The sequence below is a fragment of the Ambystoma mexicanum genome, chromosome 3q (genome assembly GCF_040938575.1).
Source record: "Ambystoma mexicanum isolate Mex_15411 chromosome 3q, UKY_AmexF1_1, whole genome shotgun sequence".
NCBI lineage: Eukaryota > Metazoa > Chordata > Amphibia > Caudata > Ambystomatidae > Ambystoma > Ambystoma mexicanum.
Window position 1 is genome coordinate 252,968,062 of NC_090926.1, and position 15,233 is coordinate 252,983,294.

The window sequence follows — 15,233 nt, forward strand, 5'->3', positions numbered from 1 at the left end:
GAGTTTGATACCATCAAAACTCTTGATCAAATTTCTAGGCCCCCTAACAGGCGAGGCTATGGTAATAAACGCTCCTTTCGTGGCCAAAGACAGCAGCAGAACCAACAACAACAATATTACTCTGGCTCCAACTGGCCCACCAACCAGGGTAACACCCAGTTCAGTCAAAGAGGCCAACGCCGTGGCAAAGGAAGAGGTCGTGGCTCCAGCCCCAGAGGTTCCACGCCCAATACCAGCAAATGACCCGAAAATTCGGGTCCCCTCCCATGCATCACCGGTCGGGGGCCGGCTAACATCGTTCCTTTCAGCATGGGAGGGAATCACGTCAGACCGTTGGGTATTATCCACCATAGCCCACGGATACTGCATCGAGTTCAACGGTTCCCCGAAGTACAAACCCCCACGGAACCGGCGCATGACACCGCAACACCTCTCCATTCTTCTTCAAGAAGTGGAAGAACTACTGAAGAAAGAAGCTATAGAGCCCGTCCCCCTATCACAGGTAACAGAAGGTATTTATTCAGTGTACTTCCTTGTACCCAAAAAGGACTTAACCATGCGCCCTGTATTAGATCTGCGCCCAGCGAACATATTTGTCAAACCCCAAAAGTTTCGTATGGTGACCTTACAGGAGGTAATCCCACTGTTATCACAAGGGGATTACATGACAACACTGGACATGAAAGATGCATACTTTCATATTTTAATGTTGCCATCGCACAGAAAATACCTCAGGTTCAAAATAGAGGACAAACACTACCAGTTCAGAGTACTACCCTTCGGGATAGCATCTGCACCAAGGGTATTCACGAAAGTACTGGCAGTGGCAGCGGCCCACCTGCGCAGATTATCCATCCCGGTATACCCTTACCTCGACGACTGGCTCATAACAGGGGATTCTTACGAAACATGCTTCTCCAATACCCAAAAGACCGTAGACCTTTTGTCCCAACTGGGCTTCTCCATCAACAAAAAGAAGTCCAGCTTAGACCCCAGCCAAACCAAACAATTCCTAGGGGCTCTAATTCGAACAAGGGACGGCCTCGTATTCCCCTCCAACGAGAGGGTCCAAAACATGCTGTTTCAAATTCCCCATTATGTAGCAGGCCGAGAGGTGACGGTACGCAAAGCAATGCGCTTGCTAGGGATGATGGCGTCATGTATTTATTTGGTACCTCACGCGCGCCTGCGCATGCGCCCAATGCAAGAGTGGCTCTACAGCCAGTGGTGTCAGGCCAGCGGACAATGGGACGATCTAGTGGTGGTCTCGCAGGCCTTGGTTCTCTCGCTACGGTGGTGGACAAAAGAAAACCTGTTATTAGGGAAAACTTTTGCCACACCCGCAGTGGAAGCCACTCTAACCACAGACGCATCCCTTACAGGATGGGGGGCTCACCTATCCCATCAAACGGCACACGGAGTGTGGACTCCGAGTTTAGCATCCAAGCATATAAACCTGCTGGAACTACTAGCGGTGTTCAAAGCACTGAAAGCCTTTCAGGAACACTTACAAGGAAAGACAGTGATGGTCCTCACAGACAGCACCACAGCCATGTACTACCTCAACAAGCAAGGGGGCACTCACTCTCCAGGACTGTCCAAGCTGTCCCAGAATATATGGAAGTGGGCTCTCAAACACAACATGTTCCTACTAGCACAACATGTACCAGGGGAACTCAATCTGCTAGCAGACAAACTCAGCAGAGACTTCCCCCTGCCCGAAGAGTACGAATGGCAATTGCACGAAGACATCGTCTTAGACATCTTCACGCAATGGGGATTCCCGGAAATAGACCTGTTCGCAACCCTGGAGAACTCACAATGCCAAAGTTACGCCTCCAGGTACCCCCAGAACCAGTCCAAGGGGAACGGTCTGTTGATTCAATGGTCAGGGAAATTTGTTTACGCCTTTCCCCCGACTCCCCTTCTCAACAAAGTGGTGCACAAGATGCACCAGGAGCAGGTTACCATGATACTAGTGGCCCCAATGTGGGCACGGCAACCTTGGTTCGCTCACTTGATGGAGATGTCCCTATCTCCCCCAGTGAAACTTCCCTGCCCGTACAACATGCTGTCACAAGACAAGGGCAGGACACTGCATCCATGCCCTCAGACCATGAACTTAGCAGCCTGGCTCCTGAGATCATAGAATTTGGACATTTACAACTCCCACAGAGATGTATGGACATCCTCAGGGAAGCCAGAAAACCTAATACTCGACACTGCTATTCTAGCAAATGGAAAAGATTCGTTATCTGGTGTAGAGGTACTAGCATCAACCCAGTTGACTGCTCTCCTACTGACATTATTCTATACTTGACCCATTTACTGGATTCAGGTTTAGTATTCAATTCCATTAAAGTCCACCTAGCGGCACTTTCTGCATACACCACTTCCCAACTTAAAGTGTCGTGGTGGAAGATACCAGTTATCAAAGCCTTCATGGAGGGGGTAAAAAGGATACACCCTCCGATAGCTAACCCAGCTCCCGGATGGGACTTAAATGTGGTACTTTCCAGACTCATGGGCCCTCCCTTCGAACCCATGCACAAGGCAACTCTTAAAGATATCACCCTTAAGACTGCTTTCCTAATAGCTATCACCTCCATTAGGAGAGTAAGTGAACTACAGGCTCTTTCTGTACTAGACCCCTTTGTAACAGTTCACAAAAATAAAGTGGTTCTACGCACACACCCAAGGTTTGCACCTAAATTCATCTCGAAATTTCATGTAAACCAAACTATAGAACTACCAACGTTCTTTCAAAACCCTTCCAGCTCGGGAGAAAAAAGTCTGCATACACTAGATGTACGCAGAGCTGTCATGTTCTACATGGAAAGAACCAGACCACTGAGAAAGACTAATCAGTTCTTTGTCTCGGTGGCAGCAGGAAGAGAAGGAGATGCGGTCTCAAAATCCACTATATCTAGATGGATTGTTCAATGCATCACTCTCTGTTACACTCTTGCTAAGAGAGAACTACCCTTCAAGCCAAGAGCACATTCCACTCGAGGCACTGGGGCTTCCATAGCATTCATTGCAAATGTTCCCCTTGAGTCCATCTGCAAAGCGGCTACCTGGAGTTCTGTGCACACCTTTACAAAACACTACTGTCTAGATGCACACTCTAGATCTGACTCCCAGGTGGGACAGGCAGTATTAAGACATCTTTTCTCTACTGTTCCTTCTCATAACCCACCGCCAACTCCGGGTACTGCTCGCTAGTCTATGCACAGCATGTGATTCTAAGCAGATTAACAAACATCAGAAGACAATGCATTACTTACCGTAAAAGCATTTCTGATGGTTGTATCTGCTTAGATTCACATGCGCCCACCCTTCCTCCCCGCTCGGATGGAAGGAACATAGACTTCCTTTATATCTCTCTTTTCTGTACTCACTCACGTCTATAAGGCTCCCTCAGGGCAGAAAAATACAAACAGAGGGACCTCGACGCGTGAGGGATTGTGGGTACAACGCACGTCACTATAGGGATAGTGTTACAGACACGCCTTGTCGACGTCCCCTTTTCGACTACGAAAAACAAAATGCAATACTCCGCAGTGACCACTGGATGTCGGACCTATGCACAGCATGTGAATCTAAGCAGATACAACCATCAGAAATGCTTTTACGGTAAGTAATGCATTGTCATATTTACCATATTAGATTAACTTGAGCACAGAGTGTGTTGTTGTGATTGTGTACATAGCTTGAATCTTATTTATATGAAGACTGTGTTTTCACTAACAGTGTGTGGACATTCCTTTGTGGGGACTTGGGGACTACACTGTACTTAAGAACCAGCCTGCATCACCTTCACGATAGCTTAAGCCTTGATTGCTCGTCCATAGCTACTGTAATAGAGAATCTTGGCTGGGGTCCGCTGTGCCTCTCCTCTACCATATAGAGAGCAGGAGTACAGACACCCCCCTCCAGTCTTTAAAATGACATCCTGCATCTACATTGTTCTGCATGAGCGCCTAAACAGGCTCACAGTCCATCAGTGACTCTCACATCAGTGGTCTCAAGTAGCTTGTGATTTGTACAATCTAGTAGTTATATCAAAGGATGTAGAAGGGGCTCTGCATTGCCGGAGAAGTTTAAATCTCTTAAGGGGAAGTCAACCAGACAACCGCCAGTACAGATGTGTTGCTGCTGGGGGTCTCACTGCCAGGGACTCGCTGCTCAAGGAGCATGGCCAAAGAACATACTATTATCCTACCAAATAAGAATAACCAACAGCCTGTTGGTCAATACCAACTACACTGCAATGCTTAGCAACACGCTGTGGTCCCATCCTCCATTCTGTGGGACATCCCAACAATATGGAGGAAAGGGGACTGGACCTAAAGGTAAGAGTGTCACTGTGGTGAGTAACTTTTCTGTAATACTCTGAGCCAACCACTAGATGGAGGACAATACATGGCATTTGATTCTAAGCAGATACAAGCCACAGAAATGCAGCAAATCATATGTCTTTTGCACAAGTCCTTGCATAAACATCTGGGATTCTCAGACTTTAGTGGCCGACGTTTCTACCATGAAGCACTGTAATGCCAGTGCTTTTGGGACACTAATGATGTTAGACAACCCTTTTCCTTTTCACAAGTGCCTTCTTTCTCAATTTGTTTAGATGAGCTAAGCAATGAAGACAAATTGATGCTACGGAAGATCAAGAAGAAAATGCGTCGAAAGGTATTGTTGCAATCCTTGTAGTGCACAAATATAGCATGTCCTGGTGTTTGATTTGTAGAGTAGCCCTTTTGAATGGATTGTGTCCTCCCACGTATTCCTCATCTTTTGATACTTCCAATATTCAGCTTTGCTGCTTTGGAAAAATAAATCCAGCAGGGGGTGCTGTGAGTTGATGCCGGTCGAATCGATGTCCCTCGGAGGCCTCCATCTCCATGTCGATGTCACCGAAGGTATATGTAGCACACACATCGCCCGCTGGCTTCAGTTTGTTTTTCTGCACTTAGTCTTCGGATACGGTACGCTTCGTTCCTTGTGAGGAAAGTTTTAGAGTAATTGCTTAGAGTAAAAATCATAAAATCTTCGAGTGAATTCGCGAGATTGGCTTTGTCATCAGCGTCTTCCACTCCCAAGTCGGGATTCAAGAAATGCTGTGACTGCGGTGCGAAGATGTCAATTACGGACCCACATAGGATATGCCAATGGTGTCTGGGATCCACTGATCCTTCATCGGAGCGTGAGGACTGCCTGTCATGATGTCGAAAGCACTGAGAGCGCGTAGGGCGAAGCCTGCGGGAGGTAGGATCCATAAATCACTTACTCTGTTGAAAAAACAAAACTTTGGACTAGTCGAACTGTTTCTCCTCGCTGCAAGAAGAACAAACGATCCCGATCACTTAGTGGTTCCCACCACTCGTCATTGTCTAGACATGGAAAGAAATGGCACCATAGATCGCCATCTTCCTTGTCTTCCAGTTCCTCACCGGAACAGGTTGTTTGCCCCACTAAATTTTGCCTCACCGGCTCAGCGGGAAGAGTTTAGATTGAAGATGTTAAAGGTGTTCGCGAACACGGCCTTGTCCCCCATGACTACACCCAAAAGCCATGCTCCGTTCAAAAGACCTCATAAGCATAAAAGCTGTGCGTCATCAGACCCGGCGGGCAAAACTCCTCGAAATCGATCGAAGGATCCCTTGAGTCATTGAAGCTGAAAAACTCTATCGACACCATCAGGATCGAAAGGTGCGTCATCGACGCCATTGGCGCCGACAACTTATGAGAAGCCATCTACGCGTCAAGCTCCTCGACGCCACAGGTGTCAAAGCCGTCGACACAGCCATCGAAGCCATCGACCGCCTCAACGATTTCGGCTCCTTTGGCCACAAACATTATGACGCCATCGACTATAATAGAGAAAATATATGCTCCTTTGCCCAGGACTGAATATTTCAAGTCTCTCTCCTCTATTTATCAGGATGCAGAGGATTCTTTAGATGAATCTAGACCTTTTGGTCTACAGTATGGAACGCCATCAGTGCCTGAGGCATTAATTTCAGAGGATTCTAGAATAAATAATTTTACAAGAATGCCTACATGATGCCAGTGGGTTGGACACCGCACCTGATGTAGAATTCGGCAGGGCAGTCCCTGGGGACCATGCAGAGGTTACTTGTAGACAATTGGTGTCACGAGTAATGGAATATATGGGTTGGCCTAGACCGACTCCAGTCTTTGAACAGGACTTAACCGACATTTTGGACAGGGAACCCCAAGAGGACCCAATTGTGCCATTCCATGCAGCATTGCAAATGTGTGTGGCTACCAACTGGGAGGCGCCTCAAGCTGACTTCGAAAATATAGGGTTTCAAGTTCTGATCCACTTTATTTGTCAAAACACCCAACACCAGAGAGCCTGCTGGTTCAAGCTGCCACCTCAAAGAGACAAAATCCCTACCTTTTCATCCCTCCAGATAGGGATGATAAGCAGTGCAACGCCTTGCCCCAAAAAGTTTTTTTGGCTGGTAGTATGGCCCTGAAACATGCATGTTGGCAAGGTTTTACTAAAACCCTTTGGGAGTCCTTATCCATGACGGCTGACCATAGCCCCTAAGGGGAATAGCGAGACCAGGATGGGAAAGATGCGATGTGCAAATCCCTCTAGACTGGTCTCGACTCTGCTGACAGTATCAACAGCGCTATGGTGGAGAGTACAGTTACGTGCAGATTTGCCTGGTTGAGAAAGTCAGGATTTGCCCCAGACATACAATCAAGACTTCTCAACATGCCCTTTGACGGCACTCATTTATTCGGAAGCAAGGCTGATGAAAGTTTGGAGAAGCTAAAACGTCTAAGGCAGCAGCAAAATCACTTGGTGCTGCAATCAGACAACCTCCAAACCACCCCACGAATACACCCTGGAGGATTAGGTCCTTTCGTCAGTACTACACATTTGGAAGGGGCATAGGACAGCCAGCTCAAAGAGGCCAAAGAAGATTCCCCCGTGGTGGACGGGGAAGAAGTACAAAGACCACAGCAGCAGCAGCTACCTTACCATCAGCCACTGTGTCAGCTGCCCCAAAACCTTGATGAGGACTTGGTCCCCAAGACTGTAGTGGGAGGCAGACTGTCGCAGCATCTGACAGAATGACACGCTATTACTTCAGATGTTTGGGCATTGGAAACAGTTGCCCAGGGTTACTGCTTTCCCTTTCTAAAACAAAGCTTCAGAGTTACCCACCGGGGAACAGCTCTTTCAAAGTTCCAGATCCCCTCCTTTTGCAGGAGATACTAACCCTGCTAGAGAAAGGTGCTATAAAACTAGTATCTGTAGTGTTGAGGAATAAGGGTTGGTATTCCCCATACCTTTTAATCCCCAAGAAGGACAGAGGATTGAGACCCATCTTGGATTTAAGAGACTTGAACAAGTTCCTCAGCAAGGCCAAGTTCAAGATGGTAACCCTGTTACATCCTTCAGGCTCTCCAGCTTCAGGATTGGATGGTATCATTGGACCTTCAGGATGCTTAGTGTCATGTGTAGATCCATCACAAGCACAGACAGTACCTGAGGTTCGCCGTTGGTAGTTCTCATTATCATTTTCGAGTTCTGCCATTTTATCTGACCTCCGCACAAGGTTGTTCACCAAACTGATGGCAATTGTGGCAGCAAGTCTCAGGAGCGGGGGAATTCACCTTTACCCCTACCTAGATGATTTGGCTGATCAGGGCCTGTTCCTCAGAACAGGCCTTGGAACATCTGAGCTATACCAGTCGCTCACTTCACAGACTGGGCTTCTCCCTCAACTTCAAGAAGTCCGACATACCACCATCTCAAAGGCTCCAATTCATCGGATCAGTCCTGGATGCATCCCTCGGAAAAGCCTTGCCACCAAAGGTGAGGGCTCAAGACATTCTGCAGATGGTGACCAAATTCCAAATTCCAACGGCCTTCGATTTTCTGAGGTTGCTCGGTCTCATGGTATCCTGCATTTTTCTGGTGCCAGAGGCTCGCCTGAGAATGAGACCTTTCTAATGGGCTCTCAGGACTCAGTGGTGCCAATTCTCAGGAAAGATGTCAGACCCTTCTACAAATCCTAAGCAGTCTCACGGGACCTTCGCTGGTGGGCCTGTCGTGAGAACATCTAGAAAGGAGAACCTTTTTGGCAACCATGGCCGGAGATGACGGTAGTGCCGGACGCCTCACTCACGGGGTGGGGAGTCCGCACCAACGATCTGACAATCAGTGGTCGTTGGTCTCTATCGGAGTCCAAACTACATATTACCCTTTTGGAGCTCAGGGCAATCAGACAAGAGCTGAAGGACTTTCTGCCATCTGTACGGGAAAAGAATGTCCTGATAATGACGGACAACACAGTGGTCATGTACCACCTCAACAAGAGAGGTGGTGTAGGGTCACTAGCACTGTGCAGAGTGGCAATGCAGCTCTGGTTTTGGGCAATCCAAGAAGTAATCTCTGTCAGCAGTTCACCTAGCTAGAGATTGAAACACGGCGGCAGATGCTCTGAGCAGGCAGAGCCGTCTCCCACGAGTGGGAACTAGCTGAGGAAGTCCTTCAAGAGATATTCGCCCTTTGGGGAACCCCTAGAGTGGATCGGTTTGCGACCAGTGACAACTGGAAGTGCGAGCTGTACTGCTCAAGGGAATTTCCCCCAAGAGGAGCTCTGGGAGACGCGTTTGTGGTGGACTTGGAATTTCCACTCCTGTACGCATTTCCTCCAGTCCCTGTCATTCCTCACGTAATCAGGAGGTTGAGAAAGTTCAGGAAATCCAGGATCCTAGTGGCTCTGGATTTGGCCAGGAGGACATGGTACCCAGACCTTCTGGGCATGTGCATCTGCCCTCCGATACGTCTTCCCCAAAGAGAGGACCTTCTTGCGCAAGAGGTGGGGGGGGGGGGGGATCGGTTTCTTCATCCAGGTACCAAGGTGCTCCGCCTTCACACATGGTTTCTGAGAGGCTGAGATACAAGGTTGGGGCTTCCCGGGCGACGTAATGGAGATTTTGCTTCCGGCCAGAAGGCCAGCATCTAAATCTTTGTGCCATTGCAATAAGTTCTGCAGCTTGTGTAGAGATAAGAATGTTGACCCATTTACATGTAATACCCCGATGGTGTAACCCTTTTTGTTACATCTAGCTAATCTGGGGCTCCAGATTGGTACCATCAATGGATATCTGGCGACGCTTTGTATTTTTAATCGCATACCTCCTAATAATTCCTTTTTTAAAAGGACTGACAAATGTTTTCCCTCCAATCCCTTTTCAAGTGTCAGTCTGGGATCTCAATGTAGTGTTGAAGTTTATGATGAGTGCTCCTTTTGAGCCTTTACACTCATGTCCTTTGAAGCTGCTAACACTAAAAACCATCTTTTTAGTAGCGATTACACCTGCCAGTAGGGTGAGTGAGTTTCAGGCTTTATCCTGCAAGCCTCCTTATCTTTTCCTTTACAAAGATAAAGTGGTGCTGAAGGTAAAACCCACATTTCTACCCAAAATTGTCTGAGTTTCATCTCTCACAAAAGATAACTTTACCATCATTTTACCCTCCTCCACATCCTGGGAAGGAAGAGGAGAGTCTTCACAGGCTTGACACTAAACATGCACTGAGCTTTTATATATCTAGAATGACAAAGTTAAGACAGGATGACATATTATTCGTGGGCTATTCAGGTCACAAATTGGGTATGGCTATCACCAAACAGACATTATCCATATGGATTATATTGGCAATATCAGAATGCTACAAACTGGCGGGAAAAGCTCCTCCAGAAGGCCTACGGGCTCATTCGACCAGAGGCATGGCAACTTCCTCTGCTTTACAGAGGGGAGTACCAATGATGGAAATCTGTGCGGCTGCCACATGGTTGTCTGTGCATACCTTCATTAAACATTATAGTTTAGACTGTTCCTCAGGTCAGGAAACTGTATTTGGCAGAGCAGTGTTGCATTCCGTGCACATGCACACCCATGAAAACTATTCAATTGTTATATAAAGTTCTGACTCCCTCCTCAAAAAACTGTAAACTGCTTTGGGAGTGAATCAAAAGATAAGGAATACGGGGGATGACACAATCGATTTGAAAAACAAGTTACTTAGCCCTGGTAAAGTTCTTTCGACTGGATGTTCCTCCCACGTATTCCTCATCGCCCCTCTCAACCTACCCCATAGTAGAATTTCTCTTGCGATTACAGTTTGTGCTCTCTCAGGAGTAGTAACCGTCAGGTATAAGATAAATCCTTCACTCGTAAAAACAGAACTGTAGCCAACGGGCGCTGCGCGTGCTACATATATCTTTGTTGACATCGAGACGGAGGCCTCCAAGAGACATCGAGTTGACAGATATTGACGCACAGTGCCCCCTGCAGAAATGTATTTTCCGAAGCAGCAAAGCTATCAAAAGATAAGGAATAAGTGGGAGGAACTCCAGTTGAAGGAGCTTTACCATGGGTAAGTAACTTGTTCTTTTGTGTCCTTCTTTGCTTGTTTGTTTATTGATTTTGTATGTCGCGACAAACCCAAAGGTAACAGGGCGCAACAGAGAACAAGAAAGCAAGATTGCTTAAAAACTTAGTTACAGTCATAATATAGAAATATACATCATATCACATGAAAAAGCAGTTGAAGATATACTTATGTATAGTTGGGTTAATAGGGAAGGATAGTACATGGTTAATCTTGGGGGTCATTGGAATGTAGCCATGCGAGAACATTCCGTCTGAAGCTATAGTAGGACTGGTCTGTTCTGATGTCAAGTGGGAGAGCATTCCAGTATTGGGCTGCCTCAACTGGGAAGCTGCTGCCGCCTGTGTTTTTTAGTCTAAATTTGGGTATCTGAAGGCAGTAGGAGTTGGCGGTTCTGGTGGGGCGAGTGGACGTTTTTCTTGCAATTCTAGCTGCCAGGTAGGGGGTGCTGCATTATTAAGACATTTGAAGGGGAGTGATGCTGTCTTAGGTGAAATTCTGTCGCTGATTTTGAGCCATTTTTGTTTTCTTCTAGTGTTAAAAATGTGTTCTTTAGAGGGTACGTTGAGGGCAGTTCTAAGGGTGTTGTTTTGCAATGTTTGAATTTTGTCAATGCTGTATTTGTTAGCTCCCATATACAGAGCATTATAATAGTCAAGTTTGGAGAGTATTAGGGCATTGGCAATGATGATACAGCTGGCTTGAGTGAGGAAAGCTCTACTTGCCCTAATAAGCTTGCACGTGTAGGCTGTAGAGGATGCAAGGGAGTTAACTTGTTTCTTTAGTGTTAGGGCTGAGTCGAGGTGAAAGCCTAATGTTTATACTGTTTTGGAAACTGTGATTATATTGCCATCAATGTTAAATGCTGAGTAGTTGGGGCTAAGTTTTTTAAGTTGGCAGTGGATAGAGGAGTAGGATTTCGGTTTTATCATCATTCAGGCATAGTCTGTGTGGCCAACCATGCCTGAATGATGGGTATCGCCCAATCATGACTTTCTTTGTAGTCTGTCACTGAGATGTTTGCAGACGTGCCTCTAGATGGCTTCTGGAATCAATTTTACTGTTCTATTTTGTCACTGTGATATCTGTACAATATGTGACTGTTAAAAGATACTGTGGTCAAGCAGCCCTTGAATAAAAAGAAAATGCTTCGAAGTGTCCTATGTAATAAAATACTGCATTTCTTGTTTGCAGAGCCTACACTTTAATTTTGTTGACAGTTTGAGCTCCTTGAAATGCAAGTTCTAGGTAATCCCTCTGTCCTTTCCTGATCTATTAGGATGACCTGCTTTTCAGACGCACACCTCAATGCCTCTCCCAATTACAGCATATTTTGCTAACCGCTCCCCCTGGTAAATGTGGATAAAGGCTGCCACTCTTAGCCACTCTCACTGTTTTTATCGTCTGTCTTGCCAGTGGCGGATAACATGAATGCATGACTAAGAGCCAGGTGGAACTGAATGCATGACTAAGGGCCAGGTCGAAGGTCTGATCTGGAAGATAAATGCATTACTAATGAAATTCGTATTGTTTATTACTTTGTGATGGTCTGTGGATAGAGCTGCTACTTCACTGCAGTCGTTGCCATTCTAACGGATTCCTTACTACCGCTGGTTCCTCATCTATGCTAATCCTATCTGCAGCGCAGCTGATCTTCAGAAGCTTTCCTGCCACCAGGGAGTGCAGCACAGCTGCCTGTCTGATCTGCCTGAGGCCTCTATGCGTCGAACAGGATGTTGGGGCTATTATATATCAAGGCCCTTGTGACCTCAGTTCCAATGCACTTTATTGCTTCAAGAACAAGCTGTTTCGTTTCGACAAATAATGTCCAACCGTGGTAAGGACCTTGGTTTAAAAACTTGCATGGATTGAAGATGTCTGTTTCAGAGCCCCATAGTATGATTATACTGCTTGGGAGGGGGGAGATTCACAACATCAACAATTGCAAGTTGTACCAATCCATGCACCCCAGTGCGCTCTGGAAAAAAGCAACGAATTCCTTCACCTATCTCCACAAGGAGTTGGGTGAAGGCGTGCGCAGTCTGTCGTAGAGCACCTCTCCGAAGACACTGTTAGGGAGAATTCTCAAATGTGCTAATTCCCTTCTACCGTAGAGACCCCAAGCTCTTTTTGCTGGACTTAAGGACTTTTTATCTCTCCTGTATTTTTATTGTGATTTATTCTGTTTCTTTTGACTTTGGAGTCTGCCAAACTCCATAGGCATCATCTTTACATTGTGACACACAGCACCTTCAGTGCAGTGGCACAGAGAAGTCTCTTAGATTTCCCAAAGGTTTCAATACCTTCTCTTGATGAAACTGTTTCCAAGAGCAGTGAAGTGAAATTGACTTTACTTACATTTTGTAACTTTGTAGGCCCAGCACACACTACCTTACCACAGGGTACCGGAGGGGTTACTTGGTATCCCTTTTGTCTAGTTTCTCATGTAACATTTTTGTTACCCTTTCTACAAGTAATGGCTGGTGGCAGTGGTTTACTTTTTACTACCATTGTGTGTTTTTACCACGGACTGCGTTCACAGTCACAGTAAGGCACATATGAGTGCCCATTTCGTCAAAATTGCCCGGTCTTCTTTTTTCAGCATTTCATGTTGGAAAGGTCCTTATTGAGATTTATTCTGCGCGCCAAACCAGATTTGTTCTCTTTGTTCATTTTGTCTTTGGCAGGATACACAAGTGAATCCTGCCTCTGGCTCCAGTATGTAAGGCAGGGACAGGAAGAGGTGCCCAAAACTCCCTCTGCTTAATCCCCTTGGTTACAGGAATGCACCCAAAGGTGATTGGCTGGCCCGCTGTCCGGCAAGGACATCCGCCATGCTGTGTGATTGACAGCTAGGCTGGAATGAATGGGAGAAACCTGCATAAAGGGCTAGGCTTTTTGGCTTGGAAGTCAGTCGACCACTGGACGAAGGAATCCGAAGAGGAACTTGGAAGAGACGCCTGCTGCAACTCCTGGACCGTTGGTTTGCCCGGTGAAGCCCTGCTGCTGTGCTGAAGCTCCGAATTCGCCTCGACTAGAGAAGCCCTGCAAGGACGACTTCTCCCTTTTTGAGTTGGTGGGACCAATCAACTCCAAAGTAAGCCTGTCTGGACATCCTCTGGGAGCTGGCTGTATTTCCACCAATGCTGCTGCTGGAACGGAAGTGCCAGGGAGAGGAACACCAGATTGTGCGTTGCTTTTAAGTCGGACCAGAGTGCTAGGAAGATCCTCTGGACTTCCCTGATGTAGGACTGGGCAAGCCTGAGCCACCTCAACAGAGTGCCGGACCCCAGAAGCAAGGAAAGTCTGAAGTGGTATCCGAGAACCGCGGTGTTGCTATTTGCTGTCAGATGCGAGGAGCTGAAACACGAAGGACTGCTGAATTGAAGTTTGCCCATTGCTGCTGCTGACATTTCCATTGCAGAGCAGGAGTCCCCAGACGGCCTCCCTCTTGTCCCCACGACTGAGACTCAAGAACAACAGGATCTGCAGAGCTGTACAGGAACAGAAGCCAGCTGGAACCATTTTGTTTAACCAGAAGTAACGTAAAGTCTAAGAGAACCTACCTCTTGTTTTGTAGCCTTACTTGCTCTCAGTTGAGACCTGTCTTGGTTACCTTGCAGAGCTGCTAAAGCGTTGCCCCTCACAAGCCTCCCAGCTTGTGGCCCTTCAAGTGTTCTATTTTCTACAAACCTTTCTAAAAACATGGTGCAAGACTTTTTACCTACCTGCAAAGAAGATCTCAGCTCCCCTAGACATTGTGCAATTAAAATTGGCTGTCCTGGCTCCCTTAGAGACTCCTTTACCTCTGACTTTGTGCTTTGCCTTTCGCCCAGGAAAGGGTTAATTTACTCTGCATTGGAAGGATTTAAAAGTACTTACCTGCTTGTGAATTATTTGTTAACCTTTGTTTTATTGCTCTATTTTATCTTTTACACCAAACCCAGTATTGCTCTAAATGTACCAGTGATAAATCGATGTCCACAGTGTCCTAGCTATTTAATTCATCTGAGGGTGTAGGAAGTGTCTGTGTGCCGCTCCCAATGGGCATCATCTGATTTAGAGAAACTAAGAGTGTGTTTTGAAGTGTATTATAAGCGTTATATATTTCGCACCCTTCTGAAGAATGCTTATACAACTGACTGTGAAATAAATTGTTTTATCAAGAAACCTTGAGTGTAAGTGTTTATTTGAATAACTGTTACTATGAAACTCTGTCACAACATTACTGCTCACATTGTCCCCTCTTGAGATGAGCCTGGCTGCTGAGTCACACTACCAACCTGTGTAGTTCAAACTTATACCAAAGGTTGGGTCCCTATTGCCAGGAGGTCAGGGTTATTGTAGTGCACCCAAAGGGTATTGCATACAATCTTACCTAACAGACACTTCGCCACAAAGAACAAGAAGCAGCACCAAAAGCGATCTTGCTTCCCCGCGGTTTTTCATAACTTTAATCTTCCTCATCCTCAAAGAGGAGGAGGCATTGTTCCAGAGACTCCCTGAAAGTGGTGCCAAAGGTACTGTTTCCCACCCAATGCTCCACCCTGGAGGAATGGGAAAATGTCCACTTGAAGATGCTGGATTTTGGCTGCGCCACTTGCATCACCGGGACCCACCTCATTGCCCCAAACCTGCAGGGTGACCACAGGCACAACACTCACGCCTACTGGCTTGGGTCTGGATCCCAAAAGCAATGTCTCCTGACACGGACGGGTGATGCCTTCTGGTGTCAAGGCCACTGCGCTGATCAGCATAGAGGGCTCCTGAGCTCCTCTGG

General features: G+C 46.6%; 1 protein-coding gene across 4 annotated transcripts in view; it reads left to right on the plus strand.

Annotated features, from left to right (window-relative positions):
* Positions 1-15,233, plus strand: part of BAZ2A (bromodomain adjacent to zinc finger domain 2A) — a 2,136,751-nt gene that overhangs the window by 842,226 nt on the left and 1,279,292 nt on the right. For all 4 annotated transcript variants that reach the window (XM_069653682.1, XM_069653683.1, XM_069653685.1 and 1 more), the window contains one exon: positions 4,637-4,698. In XM_069653682.1, coding sequence (XP_069509783.1) covers positions 4,637-4,698 — 62 coding nt within the window. The remainder of the gene's footprint in view (positions 1-4,636; positions 4,699-15,233) is intronic.